The 27934-nt window shown below is 47.8% G+C and overlaps 1 protein-coding gene across 5 annotated transcripts in view; it reads right to left on the bottom strand.

Annotated features, from left to right (window-relative positions):
* LOC135905614 (uncharacterized) overlaps nucleotides 1–27177 on the bottom strand; it is a 56679-nt gene extending 29502 nt beyond the window's left edge. For 3 of the 5 annotated variants that reach the window (XM_065436569.1, XM_065436570.1, XM_065436565.1), the window contains exons 1-7: nucleotides 27069–27177; nucleotides 24729–24770; nucleotides 24551–24596; nucleotides 18545–18681; nucleotides 15691–15708; nucleotides 4159–4191; nucleotides 3016–3045 (exon numbers count right to left, since the gene is read on the bottom strand). In XM_065436569.1, coding sequence (XP_065292641.1) covers nucleotides 3016–3045; nucleotides 4159–4191; nucleotides 15691–15708; nucleotides 18545–18681; nucleotides 24551–24596; nucleotides 24729–24770; nucleotides 27069–27087 — 325 coding nt within the window. In that variant the 5' untranslated portion in view covers nucleotides 27088–27177. The remainder of the gene's footprint in view (nucleotides 1–3015; nucleotides 3046–4158; nucleotides 4192–15690; nucleotides 15709–18544; nucleotides 18682–24550; nucleotides 24597–24728; nucleotides 24771–27068) is intronic. The other 2 variants (XM_065436566.1, XM_065436567.1) reach the window with 2 other exon arrangements.
* Nucleotides 27178–27934: the final 757 nt, after the last annotated feature.

Below are 27934 nucleotides of genomic sequence, written 5' to 3' on the forward strand. Positions count from 1 at the left end.
CCCTGCCTGCCAAATGAAGTATCGCAGATCGCCAAGAGTGAAACAGTGATCATAGTTGTTGAAGCGACGCAGAAATAAAAGGGGCAAAGCAAGCCTCGTTTTAGGTTTTGCAGTGTAAGCCTACATGACAACCTGCGTTTTTTTTTTGCGATCTGTCATTTAGGTTTTTCCTAGTCTAGTTGATAGCACATTTATTTTTTCTGCTACAAGCAATGATGTTCTTGCAATAATGAGATTTTTCACACGTGTCTACGGCAGACAAGTCCTTCAGCAGTTCATTTTTCTTTTTCCTGCCGACTTTTCAGCTTTCTTCAGCAACCACTTATTTGTCGTTGGTGCAGAGCTCATCACCAGCAGCAATTCATATTTTAGAGCGCTTGTTTGCAAGATGGTTCTGAAAATGGTGAAGAGGATATTTGAGCAGTTTTTAATGACAAAGTAGAGATCTTGTGCTTAGAACTGATCTTTTGTAATTCATATACTTAGCTGTCCATTTTTGTAGTAGTAAATATCGGCGTGCTACCAAATTATACTGGTAGAAACATTGCCACTGTATTATATGCGCCTGCCTTTGCCTTTCCGATATTACATTCTAACTATTCGTATTCGATTCGCGCGCAAATAATTAGATATTCGCCCACTTCTGTAATAAATAATCAAATGAATATGTTCAAGTTAACTCAAGCACTGCGTCATTGATAGTAATAGTGGTTGTAACATTGAGTCCAATGACTGCTTTTCTTTCACTTTCTCCTCTGCTTCTCGGCGGTCTCAGCTGAAAATTCATCCGCGGTTTAGCAAGCAAGCTTTTTTCAAATACGAATCGCAAGCAGTGGAAACGTCTTACTAACCAGGATGTTCAGAGGAAGCAGTCATGGCGTCTTTATGAGCAGCGTCCAATGTAGGAACCACTGCGAATTTGTTCAGCGCGGCAACGAAAATCCCCGAAGTCTGTGCTAACTGGCAAAAGCACCCATAGTTTTGAGCTTTACCTACAATCTAGACGGTCCACTGCCTAGAAGGGCCTTGACCGTCCGAAGTCTTTACGTTTGATTTGCTGTGCTGAACTGCTCAAGGCAATGCTTTCGGCCAATCAGTGCTCACGTTTCCACAGCTTCTCGGACACTTCTGCACACTCCGAGACGACAAATTACATATACGACACGTACGCACTAAACAGTTAAATTATCAACGGAATTCACCTAGATTTCGCGTATAATCTTCCTGTCTCTTACGGCAGCTGGTACATGGACAGAGATGAAGTATGACAACAGCAAACTACGGCAGCGCTTCTATGCGAAGTAGCCATAAGCGTATCGAAAGCAACAGTTCTATGCACACGACCAGGCTGTACTTGGCCCCATGTGTTGGAACTTATTTAGAACCACTCGCACCTTAAAGGGCACCTCACCAAGTCTGGCCATTTTGAGCTGACAAGTACAGAGCATACCTTGCGCGATAACGATCGTGTCTGCAAATATTACATAGCTACGCATCTCGGAAAGATCTGGAATTTCAATCCGAATGCCGTTTTCCTCTTCACTCGCGGCCGCCGTGCTCCAAGCCGGAGGATGACGTAATTGTGCCCCTGCGCTTACGTAATAGTGTGCGAAGTGTGACGTCACTCGCGGTGACGCGTGACTTCGAGAATTATTGAAGACAATACCTGTTGTCTGTGCGATCTGTTGCTTGAATTCACGAATTGAAGTTTATAGAAGTAATAAAACACAAACGGAATGTCAGCCTGTTTTTTTTTTGTTTTACTTCGCACCGAAGTAACAGAGATGTACTCCCGCTTGGTCTGCTTGTTCCAACGGTTGCGCGGTCAAGTGCTCAGGTTCCGAAACTATGCCATATTCTACCATGTTCCATACGCGTGATCATGCTCTGTGATCCGCTCGTTCGGCCTCAGTATTCCTGTAGCACTGAATTATGCCATTATTCGCTGATTCCTTGTGCCTAGCGCGCAAAATCGTGCGCTGGGCGAACAAGACAACAGCTCGCGCGCGACGCCGTCAGCTGAAGTGCGTAGTGCCGAAGAAAAAAAACCAAGGAGAAAGAAAGTTACAGTGGGGCCTATGACATATGCGTGCGAACGCAGGAAAATAATTTCGCTTGCGGAGCCTAGACGCGGGGAGAGGAGCAAGGGTCTTCCATGGCAGTGGAGCCCGCTGGCTGAAATCATGGATTTGTGGCACTGAAATATTTCTATCTCGGCTATTAATGAGCCAATTTGAAACATTTTGGGGGCAGAACGCTCCCTAGAGGACACGTACCAACTTACAGCGCATAACCAAAATTTGCTATGGGGCCTGGTGAGGGGCCCCTTAAGGTGAACGTTATTTTTCACCCACCCGACAACAAAACTCCATGTCTAAAAGTCAAACGCTGCGATACTGAACCGATAAACCAAATTGCTCATGTGCCGCAGTTGCAAAGCTTGCTTACAACAAAATAAATGCACGAGTTTTTTTTTATGTATGTGTACGATAAAGAAGAAAAATATGGTCGGAATGTTATAAGTGACTTGCTCAATAATTGCAAGACCTTTAGCTGGGATCGCGCCTACAAGGCTCATTAAAGTAGATATCTCTATTGCCAATGTTATTAATCTGTTACAAAGCCACTTCGAAATAGTGCGGTTTCCTTTTTAGGGGCGTTCGATTGCAGTCGTCATAGCAAGATAACATGGCATTTCTCCAATAAGGTTAACAAAATTACCGCTGTCTTGTTGTTTGCTCGTTAATGTGCCGAATCTTGGAATTGTGCTTTATTGCATTCATATTTGCTAGGCTTGCTTTCTTGGCTAAGACAAGCTTTTCTAAATTTAAAGAATATTTGGTGTAAAAGGTAAGTCCTAATGAAGTTATGTGTGCATCTTTCAAATCATGACAGACACTGCCATTCGCGGTATTGCAATTGATGAAAGTGTTTCCAATAAAACGGTGTTAATTGGCACACTGGGTAGCACCGACTACGGCTAAAAGTCTTTATGAATGAAATCATGACACTTACTGGGGATTTCTTTATTCACCTTCAAGTCTTCTGAGGGCAGGCATGGTAAAGAAGCACAAAGAACATAGATAACTTTGCAGAGCTAGATTAGCATTTCATTAGAAAATTGCACTCAGCGGTATATTCACGCATCGATTAATTCTTACAGCTGATTTTTCACAGCTTCTTGCACTTCCGTTAGAAGAACTGAGGAGAGTCATCCTCTCCATGAAATGTGAAATGAATATAGGCCAATTGTTATTTGTTCATTTTAGTTCCTACTGATTTTCTAAATATCGCGTGTGGCAGACAGCTCTTTTCCGCATTTTCGAATAGCTTTTTGGATGTAGTTGAAATTATATGAATATAGAGAAACCAGAATGCGCTAGCATACAATTAAACTGCTTCAGAAATTATCCTACTTTTAGTACTCACTTTTATGCTAGCATTCGCACTACGCTGCAATCGACGTCACACGAGCTTCAGCGGCGCGAGGCCAGGTGGCGCTGCCATGCTTTTTGGGCTCGCACTCGCGTTAGTCCCCTCACTTTTTCACCCGACTGTACATACTAACACGTTGCGTGATTTCCTTACATAATCACCATGAATACTAAGCCTGTTATAAGTAAGTGATCTTCTAGCAAGATTTAATGATGCTGCAAAGTAAACGAGAATTCACTAGCTTTATTTCGGCTAATTATTATGCTTTCGCCAGTTCTCTGATGAAGTTCATCGGATAAAAGAGCAGAGGTCCACGATAGCGTCTGCGTCACTGCGGTGGGATCAAACCGTTGAGCCTTAAGAAAGGGAAGATGGCTGTTGTGGGCCACGTGTTGTCAGTGCGGGTAAATTTAGCTCAAATGTTATTAAAGCAGCGAAAGTCTTTGCTTTTCCGTATTAACTTCGTGCACACTCACTATGGTTTTGGTAAGCCTAAAGAAGACAACGCCCTAGCGTAATGGTTTTAAAATTTAGCGTGCTGGCAATACGCAAAACGCCTTCGCCGTATCTCAACGGTACTTTTTAATGGGCTTGATATCCCGGTTCGAACTGACATGCACAATAAAGAAACAACGAATAATTGCATATCTGCAAGAACAGTCACCTAACAGTAGGTCTAACAGCACACGTATGCGCCAGTATGTTAGATAGCATGAAACGTACCGTGAGGACTTGCCTCGTCATCTTCGAACGTATCTGTAAAGAAAAAACGAAACGACCGTACCTAATTTAAACATTGTAAAGCCCAAGTTAAGGGGTACTAGAAAACAACTCTTCTCATCTTTTCCATTCCGCTCTGCCATTATCCGTAAGTTGTCTACATACGCTGCGGTAGTATATAAATACTACTTAGGGCAACGCCTATTGTATTAGTGACCACTTGGCTTTCCGGTTCAGTAGCAGTTAACTTTCAAGAATGTTGTTATTAAGAAACTAGCAATATATTTCCTCTTAATTGGCATTTAATCGCTTTGTTAAGTATTCGTCTAGAAAATGGCGGCACATCAATCCTTTGCAGATGAATGGCGACGTTGAAGCAGTAACAATATTTTTTTTTATTTCTATGCAGATGGATGGCCAGATGATGCCTTTTTAAACAGTGTTGTAATATGGCGATGGCCCGTAGGCCTAGGAAAACAGACCGCGGGTCTCCCCACTTCGTGCCTAATTCGTTGCCTCATCACACAAGGCGGCATTAGTCGCTCCTTCAAAAAGAATGACTGGCTGCTTGAAAACCGTCCACCTACTTCGAGAACTGTTTAGGAAAAACATATACACAAATGTATTCGAACTATCCTCAGGAGAAGTTGGCGAGAAAAAAGAACGGCCATGAACGCCCCCATACAGACACCTAAGCGATCAGAAGGAAAAAGGTAATAAAAGTCCGACTGACAGGTGGAAAGAAGGCAAAGAGCCACATAAAAAAAAGGATCGTGCACAGCTGTGTAAATTTAGTATGGCTTAAAGCACATGATGTGTACAGTTTCAGGATGGGGTTTTTGTCCCGTTGTCAGGATACCGCCTGGAAGGACCTCGTACTCAGCGTCACTAATGGGTTGGAATTATCTCGGACAGGTTTGGCCGGCTGTTGGGGGTCCACAATCGGACTCAATCGCAAATTCGGAAAGGCGTGACTCCATGGCACAGCTTGTAGCGGCGAGCATCAAAATTATGTTGCTAGCTGATTTGAAGGCGCACCTGTTGACGGGCCTCTTCGGCGTGTTGAGCAAATTACGCGAAGGCATGACATCGAACAAGGTATGTGCATCGCTTCCGCAAACAAGCCTTGGCGGGGTCAAGCGAGTTCTTTTATAGCGAAAGCTTTACTAACCGCGTCACGCCGAGCTTCGCCGTCACCATGAATTTCACCTTCATTTGACCGCAGTTGCGCCGTAGCCTACCCAACGCATCACGTTACTCGCCGCGCCGAGCTCCACCACCACCACCGGCTTGGCGCATGCTTCTTTAGTCTGCCTCGCACTACCTAGTCCTACCGTCATTCGTGCCTGCTTCCCCCTTTAAGAAGCCGTGAAACACCTCTTTTGAAGCACCAAAAGTGCTACAATCATCTCAGGATGAATGTAAACAATAATTCATTTAGCATTCAATTTAGATAGGGATACATAATTTAGATAGGGATTGTACTGCCACCATCGAAACGAGTTACGTGTGAAGCGTGCGGCGCAGCGGATCTCCTCTTTCAGGCTTCCTTAAGAACATTTGACAACATTTAGCGGCAGCGCCGTGCAGCCTTTGCATGGCCTCCGAAATGCATGGCGCGCTGGGGCGTGCGAACTCTGCGCAACGCATCATCCGCCAGTCCAGGGGTTGTCTCTCACGTTTCTTTCTGGACACGCTGCGCCATCTAGTGGCGCTGCCGAGAAGTCTGCGCGTGGTCTCCGAGCGGAGAAGCGAGGCGCACCGGTGCATGCGAACGCTGAGGATCGTTCCCTCGCTTGTCACACGCGCTATGCCACAAACTCAGAGACCCGAGTTGGCGAGACGTCTACTGAAGAGTGACACATACTGAATTCATTCATGGCGCCGCTCGATAATGCGCTGATGGGAAAAACGTTCATTGAAAAGCGGCACATATACATTCCATTTGTTCGCTGCCTGCTAAAGCGGAAGACCACTGACCTTGAGGAAACCGTGTAACGTGGTTTCGATTCCGCCCAGCATCAGAGAAATTAAAAGCATCTTTTTTGCCATTGCAGAATGCCACGATCTCAGTGGCACATGCTTAATTACCCAAATTGACGTCAAAGAGGTTCATTGAAGAACGGCACACACCTACGGCCACGCAGCCGGTGACAAAAACTGCGATCGAAAAGGTTCATTGAAGAAAAACACGAACGAAATGGCACATACCAAGTGCTCCAAGTCGTCATCAAAGAAAATAAATTGGCAGTCACTTTAGCATACTCCAAAGAAAATCAAGTCGGAAGCGTGCCCGCTCAACATTCATTAAATTACTTGACGTTCTCGTTCGAATGCGTTCTTGCTTCTTATGAATTGTTTTCTCCGACCAAAGGTCTAGGGTGCGAGTCCCTGATTTGACGCTGCCACAATTCACTGCGCCTTAATTAAATTCGCCCTGATTGAAACCAAAGTCGTGGATTCAACTCCCACCAAAACTCGTGGGTTCGAGTACCCTAATTAATTGTGTGTGAATAACTTTGGCTTAAATAACTTCGTCTTAACACCAAAGTTTGTTGGTTCCACTGCCACATAAGCTCGAGGGTTCAATTGCCACCGAAGGACGTGGGTTCGAATGCCTGACTTAACTCTATCTTAATGAACTGTACCTTTTCTGGCATGATGAGAGGCATAGGAGCCAGGTGCGGAAGACGACCACTACGAATGCGCGAGCAGTGTCACAAGGGCGTGTTTGCGCGAGGCGACGTCAGACGACTTTTTGTACCACACGTCGCGTATTCCAAACCATTGCGGATATGAGCCACCTCATATCCTTTCGCCATCATATCCATGAGCCTTTCGCCTTGAAAGTTTTATTGAAGAGCCGTACATACCCAGTCCCGCATTTATATACAGTGGTCCATGTCAATGTGAAAGAGATTCGTTGAAGAGTGGCACAGGCGGGCACTTTGATGGGTTGTTGGTTTCTTTCGAACCCTGTTTCCTCAGCACTACAGCCCGATGCGATGCCCATTCGGCCATGCACTACCCAGTGACCCAGGAAGGCGGGAAAATGGTTAGAGTCATAAGCACTCACGCCTACGGAAAGTGCGTGAGGTAGCCTAAGATTATTAGAACAATAAAACACCTTCTAACAAGTTTTCTACATCACAGGAATTTGTTCACAAAATAGTTTTCATTCTGAAAAACCTAGCAGCAGCGCACATACAACTAGCGCCGTATTTACTTTTCTCATTCCCCCTGAGCCTTCTTTATTCCAATGGAGCGGTGGTGGTGGTGAAAAACATTTATTGTTCTCCGAAGAGAAGCATATGGAGGCACGCATAAGCCGGTCCTTAAGGGCCCGGCCCTTAATATACTAGGCGGGTTCCCTAGTACGGTACCCCAGTGGCGTCGGCCACTGCCCGGGCTCGCTCGACCAAGGCACTTTGGGCCTGCAGGTCGTAGCAGCCGAGCAGGGTTGTCTCCCAGTCCTCCCGAGTAGGGTTGGGGGAGGGCCAAACACTGGGTTAGATGGCCAGGCCCACACCATTTGGCAGATGTCCGAAGACTTCTCCGCACAGTGCGGACAACTGCGCGTGAAGGAAGGCTCAAAATGTTTGAGTGCTGCCGGGCACAGCAGAGTGTTCGCATAGAGACGGAGTACAAGCCGCTCCTCCGTCTTATATAGTCCTTTACTAGGGCGAGGGCAAAGGCAATGGCCAGATTGATAATGCAAGACAATGTCTTTAAAAGAATAGGCGGGATTGAATTCGAGATCCTGATATAGGGGGCCGAGAAAGGAAGCGCGGAGAGAGAGCGCGCGGGCAGCGGCATCGGCTGCCTCATTCCCCTCGAGACTCATATGAGCAGGAGCGATACTATGTTCCGGTGAGCGGTGTCCCCGGTGTAGGAGCAAGTTTGAAGTAGTCGATAGGCTAAGTATGGAGCCCAGCTTGCTCAACGTTTCGACAGGCCCCTCGCGAGTCGGTGATAATTGTTTTGGAATCAGAGTGGGTAGCAGCCAGCGAAATGCTGCGCATGAGTTATGTCGCAGGCTCGAAATGTAAGCCCGCTAACTGTTTTGGGCTGGTGGACGGCTGCGGCCGTGTACTATCCCCCATGGTGGGGGCAGGAGGTGTCCACGTAATAAGTGCCGGGTTTCGACCCGTAATGGCGGCCCAGGCCTTCGCCTGTGCCAGGCGCCAACCACTATGATCCTCACGTGTCACGTTATTAAGGAGAGGGCGTACGTGGAGGGCGCATCTCCACTCGAAAGGGAGTCGTACTCGCTCTTCCATAAAGGTGGTGTGTTGGATGTGTAGTCGGGCAAGGAGGCGGCAAGCCGACAGTGTCTTAGAGAGGCGTGTGTATTCGTTCGTTAAGTGAGCCTCTCGGAGCTCCCCGGAACGTGTCCACCATGCCTAGACCCAGGAGACGCTGTTTGGAGGTGTTCACGGGGGGACCAAGACCTCTCTTAATATTTTGCGGCGGATGACTTCGAGTGCATCCTCGTCTTGTTTCCGAAGGTGCGGGTAAAGAGTCGAATATAAGATTCGACTGGTCACGAATGCATGCGCCAGCCGCAAGGCGTCTTTGCACCGCAACCCCCCACGTTTGTTGGAAACCCGGCGGACCATTCGGCCCACCTGGTCCCCCACATTATGGAGCTTGGCGAGAGTAGTGTCCGACCGTCGATGTTGATTAATGAAAATTGGAGGACGCTTAAGCTTCGCCTTCAAGAGTGGGACGCGACAGCGTTCCCGTCGACCCGCCAAGGGGTATAAGAGAATGCGCTACGGCACAGCGATCACTTACGATGCGCCCCGCATCGGACTTAGCGCCCGCCTATCACGCGGTGAGCGTCGAGCAACGCAGCGTTCGGCGCGGCAACGAAACGTGCGCCTGAGCGAACGGAACGAACCAAAGAACTCGGTGTCTCGGAGGGGAAACGATCTACGCCAGCCAAACGTCGCGATCGGCACGGGCAGAGAGATAGATAGTAATCTAAACCGGGAGCACGGCGAAGCGTCGTCAGGGGAGAGGGAGTCCCGCGACGCGCCTGGCAGCGGTCCCAATGCGCGCGCGGCGCGCCTCCTGTCGGTGCAGCGCCGTACATTGAGAGGAGGGGGTCTTCTGTGTTTGCCGCAAGATGGCTCTGCGTGTGCGGAAAGCGCAGAAGAAATGCAGCGGAAACGCATTTCGCAACTCGTGGAATTGTGACTTCTGTACGTTACATGTTCATAATTACCGATATACAACGCAGTATAACTTTCCACGGCTCGTTTCGAAGGCAACACCGCATTCACTAGAGGCGCGTTTGCACCGCTTGGAAGCATCGAACTCGTGGCTGAGTGGTAGCGTCTCCGTCTCACACTCCGGAGACCCTGGTTCGATTCCCACCGGGCCAATCTTGGAAGTTGCTTTTTATTTATGAAGCGCCTGCCGTGATTTATCGCTCACGGTCAACGCCGCAAACGCCGACACCGACGCCGACGACACCGGCTTTTCTGCGACACGAGCTCCTTAACGCTATCGCGTTAAAAGCCCCAGTACCCGGACTTCTGTGTGTTCAGGAATCGGTTCTGTCTCCAGATAGAGCTCAATTTGGGCGATACACATTGGTGAGTGGCGTATGTGTACAAATTCAGACTTTTGAGGGGAGCATTGCAGGCCACAGTGGCGAGCATAACGGTTCACTATGGTCGCCGCTTGTTGCAGGTTGGCCTCCACGTCTCCGAGGGAGCCCTGCGCGGCCCACAGGGTGATGTCGTCGGCATACAGCGCATGCTGCGAACCAGCGACAGCACCCGATTGGGCCGACAGGTGCATCATAGCCAGATTGAATAGGAAAGGAGACAGCACTGCACCCTGTGGTGTTCCGCTGGTTCCAAGTCAGCAGGGGCCGTGTTCAGTGTCCTGGATTTTAATGTAGGATTCACGATCTGTCAAAAATTGCTGAATGCATCTGAACGCGTTGCGTCCGCAGCCGGCTTGTGAAAGATGAGCGGGTTGTCAAAGATGAGTCTAAGGCAAGTACGATCGTATCCTTGTGGGGGCATTCGACCGGGTCAAGGATATCTCGATTGAGTTATAGCAGAACATCCTATGCTAACCTGTGCGGGCGAAATTCTAACAAGGAATCTGCGAAGACGTGTTGATTTTCCATGAACTCAGATAACCTGTTGTTTGCGCACACACGAGGTGAGAGAGATAGGGCGAAGGTTGTCCATGTTGATGGCCTTGCCAGCTTTGGGAATGGAAGTGACCAGAGCGGCTTTCCAATCGTTGGGCAGCGGTGCGTCCCCGAGCCAGATTGAATTGACGTAGTCCAATAAGGACTGGTAAGCCGGGTCCGGTAAGTTAGCGAGTAATTTGACTGTAATTTTGTCCCGACCCGGGGCTGTGCCACTTTTCATTTTCGCCAGGGCTGCCCGCAGATCGCGAAGCTGGAACGGCTGACCCAGCTCAGCGTTCTCCGAACCTGCATAAGAGTACGCCGGTCCGCAGGGGTCATGGGTAGTGCTCAATACTGGTCCCATAACTTGTGCACTAGCTGGGTTGTGTTGCCGTGAAAGCTGTGTATGGCACGTTGTAGACGTTTATGAGTTTCTGCGCTTGTCTGCATTGGGTCGATAAGGGCGCGGAAGAGCTGCCAGGTATTCCTGCAGGACATCTGCAGCGCCGCCGTGTTGCAACGATCCACCCAGTTGGCATCTGTGAGCTGGGCCGCAGACTCGGCTGCCTGCTGGGGGAGCTCGGCAACTCGAGCCTTAAGTTTGCGGTTATGCTTTTGTCGGTGCCGCCGGCGGACGAGGCAGCGCCGCGCTTCCCTGAGATGGAGGAGGTGGTTATCCACGTGCGATACCGCCTCGGAAAGCTGAATTTTGGTTTCGGTGGAGCGCAGGCTGGAAACCAATTTTTGGTACCATGACTGGTAGCCTTGCTCGAGTATAGATTTCGCTGTGATGTAATTTTGCCTAAACTTGAACCAATCTGGGAGTCGGGCCTGTGTCGTGGGTTTCGCTAATGGCTTGGTCCGAATTGTAGTGTTTAGGATGCAGTGGACACTACCGAGGCTTTCCTCGGTGTCGACCCAGTCTGCATACTGAATGTTGCGGGTAAAGGTCAAATCCGGACACGTATCCCTAGTCGCGGAATTGCCTATACGGGTTGGGTGGACGGGGTCTGTGTGAAGAGTGAGGCCCAACGTTGACGCAAGCTCCGCCAACTTGCGTCCGCGTTTCTCTTCAGGCCAGTATCCCCCGACTCTACTGGGGGCGTTGCAATCGCCAACAATCAAGAGGGGTCCCGGCCCACAACTCTTAGCGCATGCCTAAAAAGGTCCGAGAATGATACATTCGGCAATTTGAGTGTACAGTAGACATTTATAATGTGCAATGGTGAGTCCTATTTGCGGAGGGGGAGGAGAGTCACCATTATATGGGAAAAGTGAAGGTGGAGGTTAATATCGACCATATTTGCAGAGTAATATTTATGAATGCATAGACAAGACGAGGGGTTCTGCTCAAACATCGTATAGTTTGTTAAGGTGGCGTCCCTTCCTGGCTCTTGAAGGGCCACCACGGCGGGCGTATGCAAGAAAGTTGAAAGGAAAAGCCGAAGGTCGGCCCGCTTAGTACGAGACCGCAGCCCTCGGCAGTTCCATTGAGTTACAGTGACGGGGGAGGTCAATTTAGATAAGGGGTAGCGCCTACACCGAGGTTGTCCCGCCATGTTCAAATTTAGGGGTTAGAGGAGGGAAGGTAGGTGTCCCGGAGCCAGCAACCAGGGGCTCAACTTCAGCTCCTGGGAGGGGGCAGGTTTCTTCATCATCTTCGAGATCAATTATTCGACGCGACTATTTGGAGGGCCGGACGGATACATCTTTAAGAGGACCGGCCCGGCGAGACGTGTGGGGGAGATTCGCGACATGTTGGGCAATCATGGTAGGAAGGCCCTCCATGACCTTGACAATGATGCGTTACATTGCCCTCCCGATAAAGGTCTCGAATTTGGCCTTAAGACGGGCTTCAAGATTGGCAACAAAGGAGTCCGATGTCACCGGCGCCCCCTCGTTGCTCTCCGTGGCTTCTGCTAGGTGTGCAGATTGGCGGGGAGCAGCGGTTTTAGCTTCTAAGGCTTCAATTCTACCAAGTAGCATATTGTTTTGGACCCGCAGAAATGCTACCAGGTTGTGGAGCTCGGCGTCGGTCGCCGAGCTAGAGGAAGGAGAAGGTGGTTGGGAGGAGGCAACCGTACCTGAGCCGCTCCCCTGTTTTCTGTTTTTGACCGCAGTTGCCCAAGCACCGGTCTCGCCTTAGTAGTGGGCTTGCTTCCCCGATCCGCCGTTTGGCGGCGGTGGTGGCACTTGGTCGCTCTTAACGTCTCGCCCGCTTCGAGGCGCTTGCTTCTGGGAGTTGGTGACGTCACCGCAGGGAGCTGAGTCACCGCCGGTGACGTGATGCTGTTGACGCGGCTTCTTCCTCGTCGCGCCAGGTTTTCCGCCATTTTAGTTGGCAATCTTGGTGTCGAGGCGTTACTTGACGGTACCGTCTCTGGAGTTTGTGGCATGGCCGCCAACACAAACAGCACATTTCGGCTTGCACTCATGAGAGGTCCGCATCCCTTCCACAAAAGGAGCCTGCAGGCCACACAGGCCGCACTTGTCTTGCGTTGGATTTGGGCATGAGTCTGCTCTATGGCCCACGGTGCCACACACAACAGGCCGGTATAGTGCGCCGGTAGGGCTGCACTTGCAAAATCTCTGAGTTGAAGTTCACTGTTCGTGGCTTCACTTTTCCGGCAAAAGTCAGGCGACCCTTATTGGGGGTTCCAAATTTGCGAATTTCTGAGATGGTGTCATGGCTCAACTGCATGCCGTCTGTCAGGGTTTCCATTGTTTCTTGATTGGCCACAGTGATGAAGCCGTAGGAAATTTCTTCGCCATCTTGCTTCAGATGGCCCCGCAGTTGCGCGTCTACCTGAGCCGATTTGATCACGAAATCGCCAAGCAGGCGGTCCGCCACGTAGGCGTTGTTGGTGCTCGCAATGAGTACATTTTACTCACAGGAAAGATGAAGCTGAGTTCGACCGCCATTTGCGCGCCTAGGTAGGCACGCAAGGCTTGGCCCAGCTCACCATATCGGAAGGCTCTGCCGATGGCCACAACAGTTCGGGGATTGATGACCATCACGAAATCGTCGGGGTGGAACTTGAGGACAGGTTTGGACCTCTATGTTGACTTACGTTGGCGGTCCTTGGCCACACGCGAGACAGGACTATGCTGAGTTGAGGTCGACTTGCCGGTTGTTGATGTGGCGCCTGCCGTCATTTTGGCGTTCCGGCGCTGAGAGCGGCTCTCAACGAGATGCAGGAGATTTTCGTTCCGCAGCTGGCCTGATGGTGCCGAATTGGATTCCGTGACTTGAGGAACCGTCGAACAGGCCATAGCGTCCGGGTCGTAGCCGTGTTGAGGTAGGGAGTTCGCCATGTAAGTGCGGAGGGCGGTTTCCTCACCGCCTGGTGCCGGCGCAGCCGTCAGGCTTAGTGGCGGCGCTGCCAAGCACGAGTGATAGTCCGCTCTTAATTGGCGAAACATTCGGCCCACCTGGATAAAGTGGCGCCCCTATGTGCCGGCAGCTTGCTGCGTCCGATGGATGCAAAATTGGTGGGGTTCGACAAATTGGTCCGTGGCTCCAGTCGAAAATTGACGAAGCCGAGCTGACATGCGTGCAATCGCTTCACTCACCGGACGTGGGCCCCTTGCTCATTTGATCCACAGTTTCTAACGTAGTCGGTGCGCAGTCTGTTTTCTATCGTGTGCGCACATAGGTAGCACGCATAACAGCTAGCCTATGGATCCCGCTTCGGTGACAAGCTTGAATATTTCGCACCGGAGTTACTGGGGCTTCCAGCAGCAACCCTATCTACAAAAACTTGAGTGGTATTGGATCTTGCCTTTGAGTGCGGGAGTTGCCCGACGTTAAGGGGGATATTGAGATGAAACTGAAGGTTTATTTACAGTAGTTGCAGTAATAACACGACGTAATTAACAGTCATAAAGTCATTGACGGCCGACAACAAATAACGAAAAATGAAGGAATGCGTGTTTCTGTTCCCTGTCTTTCGCTTTTAACCCCTTCGGTGTCTCGGGGTCACCTCATTTTTGACCAAACGTCGAGCCCGCTCAGATGTCGACATTTTGCTACAATGGCACGTGCCCATGCAAGTGCCGTCACATTCGGCAGATCGGGTTGCTCCAAGGGCTCCACTGTAGGACGGGTAACTTCTCACCAGCGCTGCCTCCAGGACTGCAAGCGCTCAGCTCGAGGAGACGGGTTGTTCTTCGAACGACCTCTCAGAGCTGCAAAACAGCTTTGCTCGAGACCAAGATCAACTACCTGGAACCATACTAGGCTCCGTTGCACTTTCGGGAAGAGTCAAGCAGGGGTGGAGACAACAGCTCGAAGGGCGGCCTCTCAGGTGGGGGTCGCGAACTTGCCTGACATGTCTGGGAACATGTTAGATACGCTTCTGCGCACTTTAATTGAAATGTGACAGCGATTGAATGTGGTCGGGAAACTCGAGCGACGCCAGGAAAAGGTTCCGTATCTAACAGTGGGTTCCCTGCTACTCATTCCGGGGAACTGAGGCCGTGTTTTCTACCTTTCACAGAGATTTAGCTACTGCCGTTGCGTGCGAATGGCAGAAAAGCACTGACGGGACAGCCGTAGCTTCACCAAAGTTTTCTGTCGACATAGAAGGCGTGGGCCAGGCACTTCTGCTTCAAGGAAGCAGCCACTCCAACGCGCGTACCTTCACCGGATGCGCAAGTAAACTGTCCTGGCAGGTATCGGCCAATAGGAGCCGTGTAAGGGAACCTTGCGTACGACAGCGTCTGCCAGTCACCGGCAGCTTCGTCACGGCTGAGGCGATGTCTGTTTCAAAAGAACCTGTTTCGCATTGTGCTTGTGAACCCCACCACAGCGCACGACTGCAATATTTGACTGAGATGTTCACCATGGGGTATATATCATCCACGCAATGTGTTTTTCCATCAGGAGAGAGGGGCAGCTCATAGCACCTTTCTCGAACGTGGTATATGGTCTGGTAGGCTAAGAGTACGAGCGAGCCGATTGCGTCATGCTACTGAGGCACTTGATGTCATCTGTAAGTAAAGTAACTCTGCCGGCTTACAGGCCTCTGAAGTGGTCGTTAGCTTGCTATCCTGTGCTACACATCTTATTCGAGCACGGAAAACTTTACTTAGAAGTCGTTTGAGTCAATGTTGGAAAAAACGACATTTAAATTGCATTTTAAACTTGAAATCGAAGTTTGAAATCGAAGACAAATCTGTCCTTCAACATGCATGGTCCCGGCTTTTGAATACTGTGAACTATGACCACCTTCAACGAAGCCTCTTAACAAGGGCGAACACGGTTCTTGTAATTTAGCGGTATTTGCAGCGAAAAGGCTTTGAAAAAAGACATCGTTCTTCTTTTCTTTTTATTGGGAAATCAGTGAAGAAAAGGAGAAGACATGCTCGGTACTTACTTGCTGATGAATGGGTATCTAAAGAACAGATGAGGTGAGGAAGTAGAATGAATAAGTGAGTAGATTCACAGGCAGGCCTACGTAGAATGCCGCTCTGCGCAATATATACAGCTCTTAATCTGGAAGTGAAATACAAATGAAATCTTAAAAATATATCTTCCGGTTTGTTTGTTCTTACTCGATAATTCGCAGTACGCGACAACGGTAGCAAGATTTGCCTTGATGTTCTGTTACTTTCGTCAACTGCCGTCGGCTGCAGGTTATTCGTCACATGCTTGGGACATATAACATGATGTAATCCAGTCTTGCCTTTCTGCGAATCGTTATATTCAGATATCAAAATACCGATGCCACGATTGCTTTAACACGACTGGTCCAACACATTAATATTTGTAGACGTAAAAAAAAGTTCGTGTTTTCTTGTGCAGCTAGCGTCTCCTTATTCGCTTTTATAGACTCATGATCGCACAGTGCATGACTCTATTGAGAAAGGACTGAGATTTTACAAAGTTTCTGGGACAAGGGTGAGTCTATTGCGCTGTATCTTTTGACGTGAACCTCTTTTTGCTATATGTAAAAGTCCATATTAAGCATCCTAATGTTGTTAGAGAACCCTCACATATACAAGATCCTTTAAACTTTGTTACCTTCCTCACATCATGTCCTCGTAGGAAGGTAGTAAAGCTTCCGGCTCGGTGCAACACCCTACTTTCTCGTTAATGGGGCTTGGACGTCCCAAAGCAACATAATCGCTATGAGGTCCATTTTAATATTTGTCAAAGCAAAATAAGTTGCCCGTAGAAAGCGCTGCCACTATGTCGGCAGCCATAATAAGGGAATGAACGAACATATTCATTCTGCAACAAACCAATGTGTAGGCAAGGCACTCATGGCTACAACAGTAAATTTTGCTCCTGAAAATGACAAACGCAACGACCATTTTTTTTCTCTCTGGTGTCCACCACGTAGAAAATATCTACTATATGGGAAATAAAGGCAGTCTTTGGAGGGCTTTTATTCTATGATAGTTTCTACTCACTGGTATGTTGGATTGTTTCCAAGACTGGTATGTTGGAAAGGCTCCATATAAAAGAAATTGCATCACACGTCAACCTTCACGTGCAATAAGGGGCATGTAGCATTCTGCTTAAACACAAAGGAACACTCCACTGCAAAGGACGTTTTATAATCAATATGCACATGCAAATAAAATCTGTTTATGCAGCCAGAAAATGTGGTGGCAGGAAAAAGCAATTCCACTGATTTTTACTGATCGCACTGCTAGATGGGATGTAAGCGTCGTATCGGTGCGAATGTCTGCAGGAATTCAAATGAGACTGTATACCATGTGCCGCACAAAACGAATCAGGTCGAGCCTAATTGTAGAACTCACAAGTTATCGAAATGAAACGAGTTGCAACAAGCACTTACAACTACACACCAAACAATCTTTGTAAAAGGTATAGATGCGGGCCACTAGCCTCATGAAAAGAAATGTTCACTCCAAATGATGTTTCGTTTAAATACGGAAAACACTGTTCATCTGTCGGAAACTTTTCAACTATTTAGATTGGTTAGGGGAGAGGCATAAATGGCAATATATAACAAGCATGAAGCAATATAGCGATATTTTTCAAGAGAGCATCTTACGCTCTACATCTGTAACTTTTTCATGGACGTCTATTTAAACAAATTTATGAATACCATTTACATTTCAAGGTGCAGTGTCAAATTTAGGAAGAATTCCGCACCTCCCAGGACGCCCGCCATAATATGTTGGACTTGCACTACGATTATGACAAACGTCTCCATCTGGGACAAGTCATTACATTTCAGATCATAAAGTGGTACGTACAGTCATTGACGTGGAAGGGCCCCGAATTTTCAGCATCGAAGTCATGGCAAAGAGAAGACACAAGCAAGAGATCGCTGGTGTTCCCTTTGTTTTGGGCCGAATTGCCCGGGAAGCACACCAAGACAACCGGCGGCTAGTACTGTTTCCACACACCTTGATTTATATTCTCCTCATTATTTCTACATTTCCAGTGCTACCGTGGTTAATTTTCCCTATTCACTCCATGGCTTCGAGGTTTGTTGTCCTCATATGACAGTGATTAACGAACTGAACCCCTCGGTGCCTGTCCTTCTCCATCCGAACAATGTTTTGTGACATCTCAGAAATAACGCGTGATGTCTGAGCCACAACTGCACCCACGGGACAGCTGAATGCACCGTGCAGGACTGAATGCACAATACAGGAACTTCGCCCCGACAATCATCCTGAACTCTACAAACGTCTGTTTTCCACGCTACGATACTTTTTGCTAGTACAGCATGAGTGCAGGTCAAACAGGAACCGCTTTCAAGGCTTCGGTGACCAGTGAAACCCAGAGAGTCCTTGACGCGTATTAAGAACAAGGTTTCCAAGGAGGTTTCTAAAAGTGCGTGGAGCACAGGTGTTTTGAGATTTAGAATGCTGCAGCATCGTAATACCTTAAGAAATATCAAGGGCCTACCATTTCTGCATTTCGCACTGTTTTGTCTTTTTGCAACTCAATTCTTCACTCTAACTGCAATCTGTCCCTTAAATCGTCGCTATAATAGTCCCTTCAACTGTAACAGTAAACTGACCGCAGCATTTATAAGCTCTAGGAATCTATGGCTCACGACTCTGAGGTCATTTAGTCACTTTTGCTGCGCCATTCTGTACCCATGCAGTACCCCCATGCTAGATAGCCTAGTTCTAATCATGAATGTTCTGCCAGTCCTTACGTCATTCATGCGTTACTTTGCTCTGTCCCCAGCATGTGAAGTATAACGTAGAACGTCATAGCTCCCCCGCGCAGCTACTCACCGTAATTTATTAGGTAGAGCAGGAAGTAGAGAAGCGCCAGCACGAGCACGAGGCAACAGATGGCGGCCACGACTGCAGCTTTCGACGAGTCTTCTGCATCCTCCTCCGTAGACGCCTCAATGGTGGGAGTCTTGGACCTACACAGAGGTAAAACAATACAGCGAGGATAGCGAGGAACACCGTGATGCGCCGTAGTTAGCACGAAACTACGAGAGAGAAAATAACGCCACGCCAGATGCGATATATGTCAAGTAGGCGCGGTGTATGAAACAGATGTGTGTGAATCCGAGCACGTCATTTATCGAAGACAGTGAAGCTGTATGAGGAAATTTGTTGGAAGTCTTAGTGGCTGTCAAGGGTCAACTTTATTTCTAAATTTCCTTTTTTTTACAAATATACAGGAATGCTAGGACAAGCACGAATATCTGCTAAGATCTAGCTTGGCTGTCTGTTCTGCCAAAGTACGAAATCCATGGCTTCGTAAATACTTTGCTGTATCAGGTGCAGTTTGTTCGCTTCGGCTGATCCTTTTCAAGCTGTATCCGCTATACTGACGCATGTACAGGCGACGACAAAAGTGCTATCCCACGCAGCGAGAGCCGAAGCACACTGCATCGCGACGCCATCTACATTGGCACGAGTCAAGCGACATGCCTGCAGATAATAAAGGGCACCTATTGGCTGTCTCAATCCCAGATGCTGTCTGTAGATGGCGTTGCGATGCAGTTTGCCGCTGCTCCGGCTCCCGCTGCCTGGAGTGTACCACTTTTATCGGCGCCTGTACATGTATAACTTGCGCCCCGTTTCTATAGTGCCGGCTACGCTCTGAACAACGCTCCTGTGCTGTGCTCAGTACATATCACGCCGCCACTGTAAGAAATCAACTGTGGAAACCTATCATACAGTGTGACATTTAACTTTTCCTACATTGGGGCAAGTCTTCCATTGGACACACTGGACGCCGCATAGATGAAAAATATAAGAAGCAAGGTAACTAAGCATAAGTTACCTATCAAATTGAGTTGTTTAACGTCCCAAAGCAGTTACCCTCAAATGCACTGTAGTGAATAGTTTTCAATTTTGACCACCTTGTTCATTTTAACGTGTGCTTAAACGCCTGTGCTATTTTCATCCCTGTGTGCTTCAACATTGGAGCGTCGCTTTATAAGTACAAGCCTAACTCAAACTGCACAACATTCTTTATCTTTCTTTTAAATTCTGCCTTCGTCCACCATGCCCGGAAATCGAACACTATTGCGTTGTGCTCAGCAGTACAACGTCATTTCCACTGAGCCACGGTGGCGGTTAAAGCCGAAATATTAAGAAGAATGGTGTGCCACAATTTCATGCACCCTGCAACACTGACTACTCACGTGTGGAAAGTGCCTTCCGGTGACAATAAATATGCCAAGCAGTCCTGAGCAAGAATTGGGCAAGTGTGCCCAAATGGCGAAGCATTACAAAAGTTTTACGTCGCCCTGAAGCGCCCTTTGAATCAGCGCGGATGAAGGCAGAAGCAAAAATAGGACAGACACAGAACTCTCAGCCTCTCCAGCACTCGCCCTGTCTGTTTCTTTCTCGTGTGCCGACAAAAAACTTTTCACGATACCGCTGAAGCCTCTCTGCTTGCACGCTGTCCTAAGAATGCGTGGAGGTGACACGTTGACGAGACACATGAACCGATGCAACTGCCTATGCAAAGCATTCACTGCACCATGGCAGCTATTATGCGTCTAAGAAGGCAGGCGCGATGAGCCACCGGAGTTGGGGGCATCGCAGCTCATTGGTGTAAAAAGACGAAGCACAGGGAAAAATAGTCAGCGTTTGCAGCTTGCCATGTACTGTACATTCCACTCTCACCAATGGATGCATAATTGTGCGGCATGCACAAAGCTTCGCAGCGGGAACCCAAGTGTCTGTGCGCACAGCGCTCATGCTAGCGCTGGGAGGCAGAACGCTGCCCTGCCTCTGCTGCAGAGGCGATTGAGTGGAGCGTGAGGGTGCGTCAACGCACTAGGCTTAGTCCTTTCCGCGACCGAACTCGCCGCCTGTAGCACGCATCTCTGGAGAACTCCTAACCTTCCAAACGCGAGCAGCACGTGCGCCGGCGCTACTGTGACAGAACGACAGTGGCGGCGACAGTGGCGCATCAAGCGCCCGCATATTTACTATCCCAATAAAGCTATACGCATGTAGAACCTTTAGAGCGCAGCTCTTAGGCGCCCGTTCCTGCAGCGAGCGCGGGCGTGTGTTTCTCTCGGCGTAACCGAGCGAACGAGTGCACCGCTATAGAAAGAAAGAGCGAACGCGGAGCGCTAGGGGCGATGATGGACGTCCATGAATACGCGGCAGCGGGCACCCCGGCCTGTGAGGGAAAGGATAAAGAACCAGAAAGCTCACCTTTTTGCATAGAGGATCGCCGCAAGCGTCTCCTGTTAAATATTACGGTTGCATATGCTACAGTTGCCCGGAAGCAGCAACTGTGTGGCCGGTCATTATATTATAGCGCCACGACTCTGTCAGTCGGTGCGGCGATCGGTGCAGTGATCGGTGCGATGCCTCAGTGTGTCCCGAAATGAAAACACGTGGAAAACGCTCAAACTGCGCAGTAGCGAGTATCGTAATCTTAAGTGAGTTTTTGAGGGGAAGGGGGTGGGGCGAGGGCAATGAAGGATAAAATACGGGAACGCAGCTTCTGCGCATGTTGTGCGACAGCGCTTGGCCCTAAAGAATTATGGGGTTTTACGTGCGAAAACCATTTTCTGATTATGAGGCACGCCGTAGTGGAGGACTCCGGAAATTCTGACTACCTGGGGTTCCTTAACATGCACCTAAATCTAAGTACACGGGTGTTTTCGCATTTCGCCTCCAAAGAAATGCGGCCGCCGTGGCCGGGATACGATCCCCCGACCTCCTGCTCAGCAGCCCAACACCACAGCCACTGAGCAACCACGGCGGGTAGCGCTTGGCCCTGGTTCCAGTTCCTCAGAAGAGATGCGGAATTGATGCTGCTCCCACGTGGGATAAGTACGCGCTTGTGCATATGTAGAAGAAAAAAGCGGCAAATTAAGTCAACTTCCACAATCACCGGTGGGTTCATTCAGCTATAGAATGCAAGGCGGTTATGTATCCTCTTCCCAGGTTTTAATAAACGCGTCATATGCGCACTACTTGTGCGGGATTTGCCTCCATTGATATTCCATTATTGCCACACAATGCAGTCCACTAGTATAGCCTAGGCGCTCTGCAAGGGAAGCGTACTGCGCAATAAAACACCGACCATATCAGTGATAGGTATCCCTACTGCTAAAACCAGCGGCTTCCAGTGTGAAACCAGCGTGTTTTTTTGGCATTGGATCGCACTAGGGACGCTGGCGCTCGCTGGGACTCACTAAGACACCAGTGAGAACACTGGATCAGAGCTGGGTCACACTGGAAGAGACGCTGGTTCCACTTCCATGACGCTGGGGCACACTGGTTTGTGCTGCACAGGTGCTGGTTCTCGCTGCAGTTCGCTGGTTCGCACTGGAAACTGCGCTGGTTATGTTTGCCCCACGCTAGTTCCGGTACGCAAGGACGAGCGCTGCTGAATATCAAATGCTTTATACAATTTCATCGCTTGATACTAGTCTCTTGTCATAAATAACGCTATATCTTGGGGTCATAAAACCCTAATTCATGTAGCAGCTTGGAATAAAGGTGCGTGAGCTGCCCTGTTTATTCATGGACATTTGACACTGAAGAACACTTTCGTTTTTTTTCTTCATTTTCCCTATTGACTGGGCGGATAGCTAAATTCTTGAACGAAACCACGCCAACGCAGAGAACGCCGCGTTTTTTAATAGTTCGCACGTAACGTATGATTGCGAGTTGTCGCCGTTGTCGCAGTGTTGTGGAGCGGACATGAATGCCGAAGTTGTTCGGACGCGCGCGAACGGACCCTGAGTTCGAAGCCTATCGCTGACTGATATTATCGCACTGATAACAAAGCTGAGGTGATTCGTGCGCTTCCACTTTCCCTATTATACTGAAAAAAGTTCTGAGGCTCAAATACACACATTTTAGCTTTCGCCAGCTACCCGCGCCGAGATCGGTCCCCAACGAAGCTTAGGCCTAGCGTATCCGCCGAGTCCGTCTTCACGCTATCGACGCGCCTAGGCTGAGGAATGAAGAAGTATAACAAGGATAAATCACTCTATACTTCAGCTTTCGGATCGGTGTTCTTAAATAAACATTTTTTTTTTCATGTCTACAGTGCCAGCACAAGAAGTGATGACACCCGCCGCGGTTGCTCAGTGGCTATGGTGTTAGGCTGCTGAGCACGAGGTCGCGGGATCGAATCCCGGCCACGGCGGCCGCATTTCGATGGGGGCGAAATGCGAAAAACACCCGTGTACTTAGATTTAGGTGCACGTTAAAGAACCCCAGGTGGTCAAAATTTCCGGAGTCCTCCACTACGGCGTGCCTCATAATCAGAAAGTGGTTTTGGCACGTAAAACCCCATATATTATTATTAAGAAGCGATGACCGCCGATGTGACGCGTCATAAACATAGGTATATGTGCTATCGCCGAAGGCTCCCAGCACTAGCCTGCGCTTCTCTGACGAAGATATACGACTAGACAGACGCGTTGACTGAAAGACATCGCTGAACTAAGAAAACGTTGCATATCCATCGCGTGAAGAACATGAAATGGCTATGGAAAACAGCAGTAACAGCCCATACAGCATCCCGGGTCGGCGGATTATTTAGGAGTTTTTTCGAAGGTAAAATACCAATCACAAGTGAAAATCGACGTTGTGGCACTTCTGAGCATGTTACTGAATACGAACAGCAATTTTTTCTTTGTAGTACAGGCGTGAGTTTTAGTTGCTGGGCGATGTCGATTTACAATGTCTGTGCGAGAAGTAGCTCATCGAAACTAAAACTGCTTCTCGATTTTGACATAGCAAATCATCCGTTTATGCTCGTCTGCTCGCGTGGCGTAGCGATAGAGTGCCGGGCTCGGGATCTGTAGGTCGGACGATCGAATCCTGCTTGGAGTAGTTTTACCTTAACGTCTTTCCCGGTCTTTTATTGCCGTAAAACGCTCTTTGTTGCATCCTGTATTCAATAAAGTATATGGTGTCCAGGCACCGCATATTTAACGCGCTAGAGCTCTTTTGCGCACGAGTAGCCAGAGCCTCCCAGTACACCGCGCCTGCCCAGCGCCCCAGCATCCAGCGCGCGGCGCTGGGCCCATAATCCGGCACACTGGGTTTTGCAATAGGGATCAGTTTCTAAAACAATCTAATAAAAAAGAGTTTCAACCACTATTCTTATCAGTTGTGTTTGCTCTTCATCGCGTGCATCCCTGTATGCCTACGCATTCCGTTGTCAATAAACGAGTACCACTTGTGTCGTCATCAATATTCCTAGTTTCTCTTAGTGTACTTTTACTACTGGCAATTGTGCATTTCAGCAAGTTCTTCTATAGCTTGCCTGGCAATAGGTTCTTCTAAATACAAGGCATCATACCTGCAATCAAAGTTGCCATCCCAACGACAAAGTACGTTTTCATAAAATAAGTGATGCTGTACTGCAAAAGTAGGTAATGGTAAAAGAAAATTTTGGCATGACTTTATTTCTATTTACAAAATTAGACAGTAAGTCATGTCTTTAGGATAAATTTCCGTTTATTGTTATGGAACCTAAAGTAAACAGGCATTGTAGGTGCAGTAGATAAATGCTGGACATCTAGTGTTCAAGAAGCACATCAGTTTTCTATACTCCAATAATTTGCCGCATGCGCTCCCCATAGCCCGGACGTTTCTGTACAAGCAATTAGACGCTTGTCGACGCGTTCCTTTCGAGACAACGGCTTCTTTGCAAGCGATATATTGATGGAGTATTCCTTAAGGTAATAAGCAGAGCCAACGTTTCACACCGTCCAAGAAATAATGTTATGTCTAGTTACCAAAAGTAGTCCGAAATTATTCCGTGGCAAGACAACGGCGAGAACTTACACTTGAAGCGGCGTCTCCAGATATAGAGGCTGATCAGTTGACAAGACTGCAAAAAAAGAAAAGAGAGCAGTTGTACAAGTTTACTTCAAAAAAAGCACAGCAATGTGCAAACGTTTAGGAAAGAAAGTAAGTGCACAGGTGTTATTATAACCATGCGAGATGAATATTTTTCACCTACCTTGCCCTCCGGTTGCATAATAAGTGTACTGTCGTGTTCCCTCTGTGTGACAAAAAAAAAGTGCACGGACACCAACGTTTAAATTGGCCAGCCATTCATACTTTTTCAAAGTGCACCGAGAAATGATACGAGACGGTTAGGCGACAAGAGCTGGCGAAGTTCTTTACCCCTGCAAAACCATTGCGGCAGTGAGTAGTCCAACAGCCTACGGGCTGTTGTGTCCAGTGACCTGTGTCGTATATCCTGTGTGTACAATAGTATTTTATACTGCATTCACGTGAACTATAATGTTAGGCCTGCCACCAGGTAAGCCCCTGTAATTTTCTTTAAGGATGCTTTCTTCAACAGCCTATAGCATGTCCACCATTGAAAGTAAGAGATGAAGATTAATATCAGTGCCAATGCCTGGAAATACGCATTCTGATTGTACAATATTTCCCACTATCTTGCATGTGTTTGAGCACATTATGAAGAAAGCACGCAACTGCGGGGAGCACACACGGTCAGTGTCAAAATACATTCCCGCAGAGAAACAATGACACTATCGGGCTATTCAGTGAAATAATATTCCCCATCTAGTATTATTTGTAATGTCTAATTAGAACGTTTGAAAATGCAGTGCTTCTAAATAAAAGTTGGCATTCATTCTAGAATGTTGAAGTAGCTTTCGCTTCTGGGATAACAATTTCAGCTTGCAATACACCGCTGTCAGCGTTTCTTCCACTCCATAGAAAAAACTTCTGATGCCCACTGACTTACTGTGATTGTTCTGTCTGCAGCTAATGACTTCTAATAACACGAGCCCAGAAGAACAAAACTGAAAAATTTGTTGTGCCTTCTGAGGCAGCGGTTTCTTCCACAACCTTTTATAAAGCTATATATAATACGAAAGGATGCTAACATTTCTTATCTATTCTCTGCCCTTTCTCAAAACAGTGACTCCTGACGTAAACGGAAATCCAGCGAAAAGTCGCAAAGTGTCCCCATAGGGCCATTCGGAGCACTGAAAGTTGTTGTAGGTCGTCTAATTCGTGTAACTGATCTCGTCCGCTCACGACATCATTTATTTCGCCAGTGATGATTTTTTTTGACGCGTTCAAGTTCTGCAAGCTCGATATGAAGAGGTTCAATTCTTACCTAGCGCCGCTTAGCTGAAACGATGACTCCAGCACTTTTATATTTGAGTACCTATTTACCGACATCTGCACAAATCGTTGTGCTTCCTTCCATATGTCAAATGATAGTATCCAGCCTCGTTATTCGCTGACTGTTCGCTGCAGCACTTTACAATATATTCTTGAGGTGTTTTATGAAAGCGGGCAGCTGCTTCACGGAATGGAACCAAATCCTCTTAAGTGGTTTATCATGCATAGATGTGGCCATATGCAGGTTTTAACGCCGTGCATGTTTTTAGGAAGGGACTTATTTGTAGAATCTTGATTCTCAATTTCTTAACAAAATTTTCAAGTGTTTCTCAAGTACATAGTTCGTATTTTATGGCACTACACAGGTTGTACAGCCGGTACAGCTTATCCTATAAGACTTGCTCTGCCAAAGCTCTTTTTGACAGATTTGAAGAAAACTCGTGAAGTGTATCAAAAAGGCGATCTCGCTAAGGCAATTGTGAACCTGTAATCTAGTTTTCTCCCAAGTGCATTTTCTGACAACGACATCCTCACACAGGCCTTAGAGAATAGAAATGGCGTTACTAACACCGACATGTCATGTGAGCAAGACCTGTACGTCAGAAACATTTTTGCGATAATCTAAAACAGTTGCAACGGCAAACTATTTAAAAAACATATCGACAGTTCTAACAATTTACTTGCTGCAAAATAAGCAGCCTAATTAATATGTAAACTCGACAGGACGTCTCTGTACTAGAGCACCAACTATGTCCTTGCGTCTTCGCGTGATCATGTATATGTTTAACCCAACTGAGAGCATTGCTATGGACGTCAGCCTGTTACACGATGCCTCGTGAAAATATCACTGAAAAACTATGTACTCCTTTAGAACAATGAACGGCGAATATTTTTCGCTCACTAGCCCGTACTTCCGTGGCCCCTCTTGTGGCTGCTTACTCGCGGCTAGCGTGCGGTGTAAAGGCAGCTACTGTAGAAATGAAGGAGCGACTCACGCGTACTTTGCCGTCTGCGAAAGCACGCGCACGGTTCAGAGTCTCAGCTAATGATATGGGCAGGTCTTCATTTCATCACTAGTTGCATGTGGAGGAAGGCACGTCAGCGCTCTCTTACATCTCAGAATATTCGCGGATGTGTCTAGCTACAAATAGAAGGAGTAATGCGTGTTTAAAGTCAAGCGGTTATCCATTCTTACCGGCAAAGGTGCCTTCCATGTTCCCTTTCTATTTCTGACGTCGCCAATGCAAGGAAAGACTCAAGAACACTCAACGGATGAGCACGTCGTCTTCTTCTGGTCCTCTGAATGTGTGGCCCATACCCACTATGGTGGATTGTCCAGGACTCAGCTCTTGCTCGCTTGTTTGTCTCTTTTCTTTCTTGGATGTTTGTTTGTTTGTTTGTTTGTTTTAGCCATAGCCATAGCCATACGTAGTTTTAGCCATAGCCATACATTTAGCCATAAGTAGTATAGAGAGTTGGCAATGATGTGGATGGAATTACAAGGCGACTAGTAATTCCGTGAAAATAACTGAAATAATTCGGAAAGTATAGATGGAATAGAAAATGACTGATGGTTACAAATCTACCTAATCTACCTAAATAACGGCACGCACTGAAACGCCTCAGCAAGCATCAATGTGCATTGCCATGAATGCTCTGAGAGAAAATACTGCAGCAATTGCAAAATTTTCTGAAATTTATCTAAATGTTTTTTTCTCAAACGCTTTTTCTTGCATGTTAAGTCGTCTACAGAATAAGATAAAATGGTCAGTTCTCTCACCGTCACCGGAAAACAGACACTGCGGCGATAGGCCGAGACTAGCCATGTGTTGCTAAAATGTTAGGGAGCTATTTAACAACACCATCGAATGAAATTTACATCTCTTTTGTGCGTTGGAAAGAAATTTCTGCGCCAGGGTCGATATTCTGCAAAATTAGTTATAGTTGGGTTTATAGTCAAGCATAAAAGCTTATAAGTTGACGCTAGCCTTAGTAATGTTGACTCCGAAAGAAGCACCGGCATAACTGGGCCACTGAGGCTCCCTCTGACCAGCCTATCTG

The sequence above is a fragment of the Dermacentor albipictus genome, chromosome 1 (genome assembly GCF_038994185.2).
Source record: "Dermacentor albipictus isolate Rhodes 1998 colony chromosome 1, USDA_Dalb.pri_finalv2, whole genome shotgun sequence".
Taxonomy (NCBI): Eukaryota; Metazoa; Arthropoda; class Arachnida; order Ixodida; family Ixodidae; genus Dermacentor; species Dermacentor albipictus.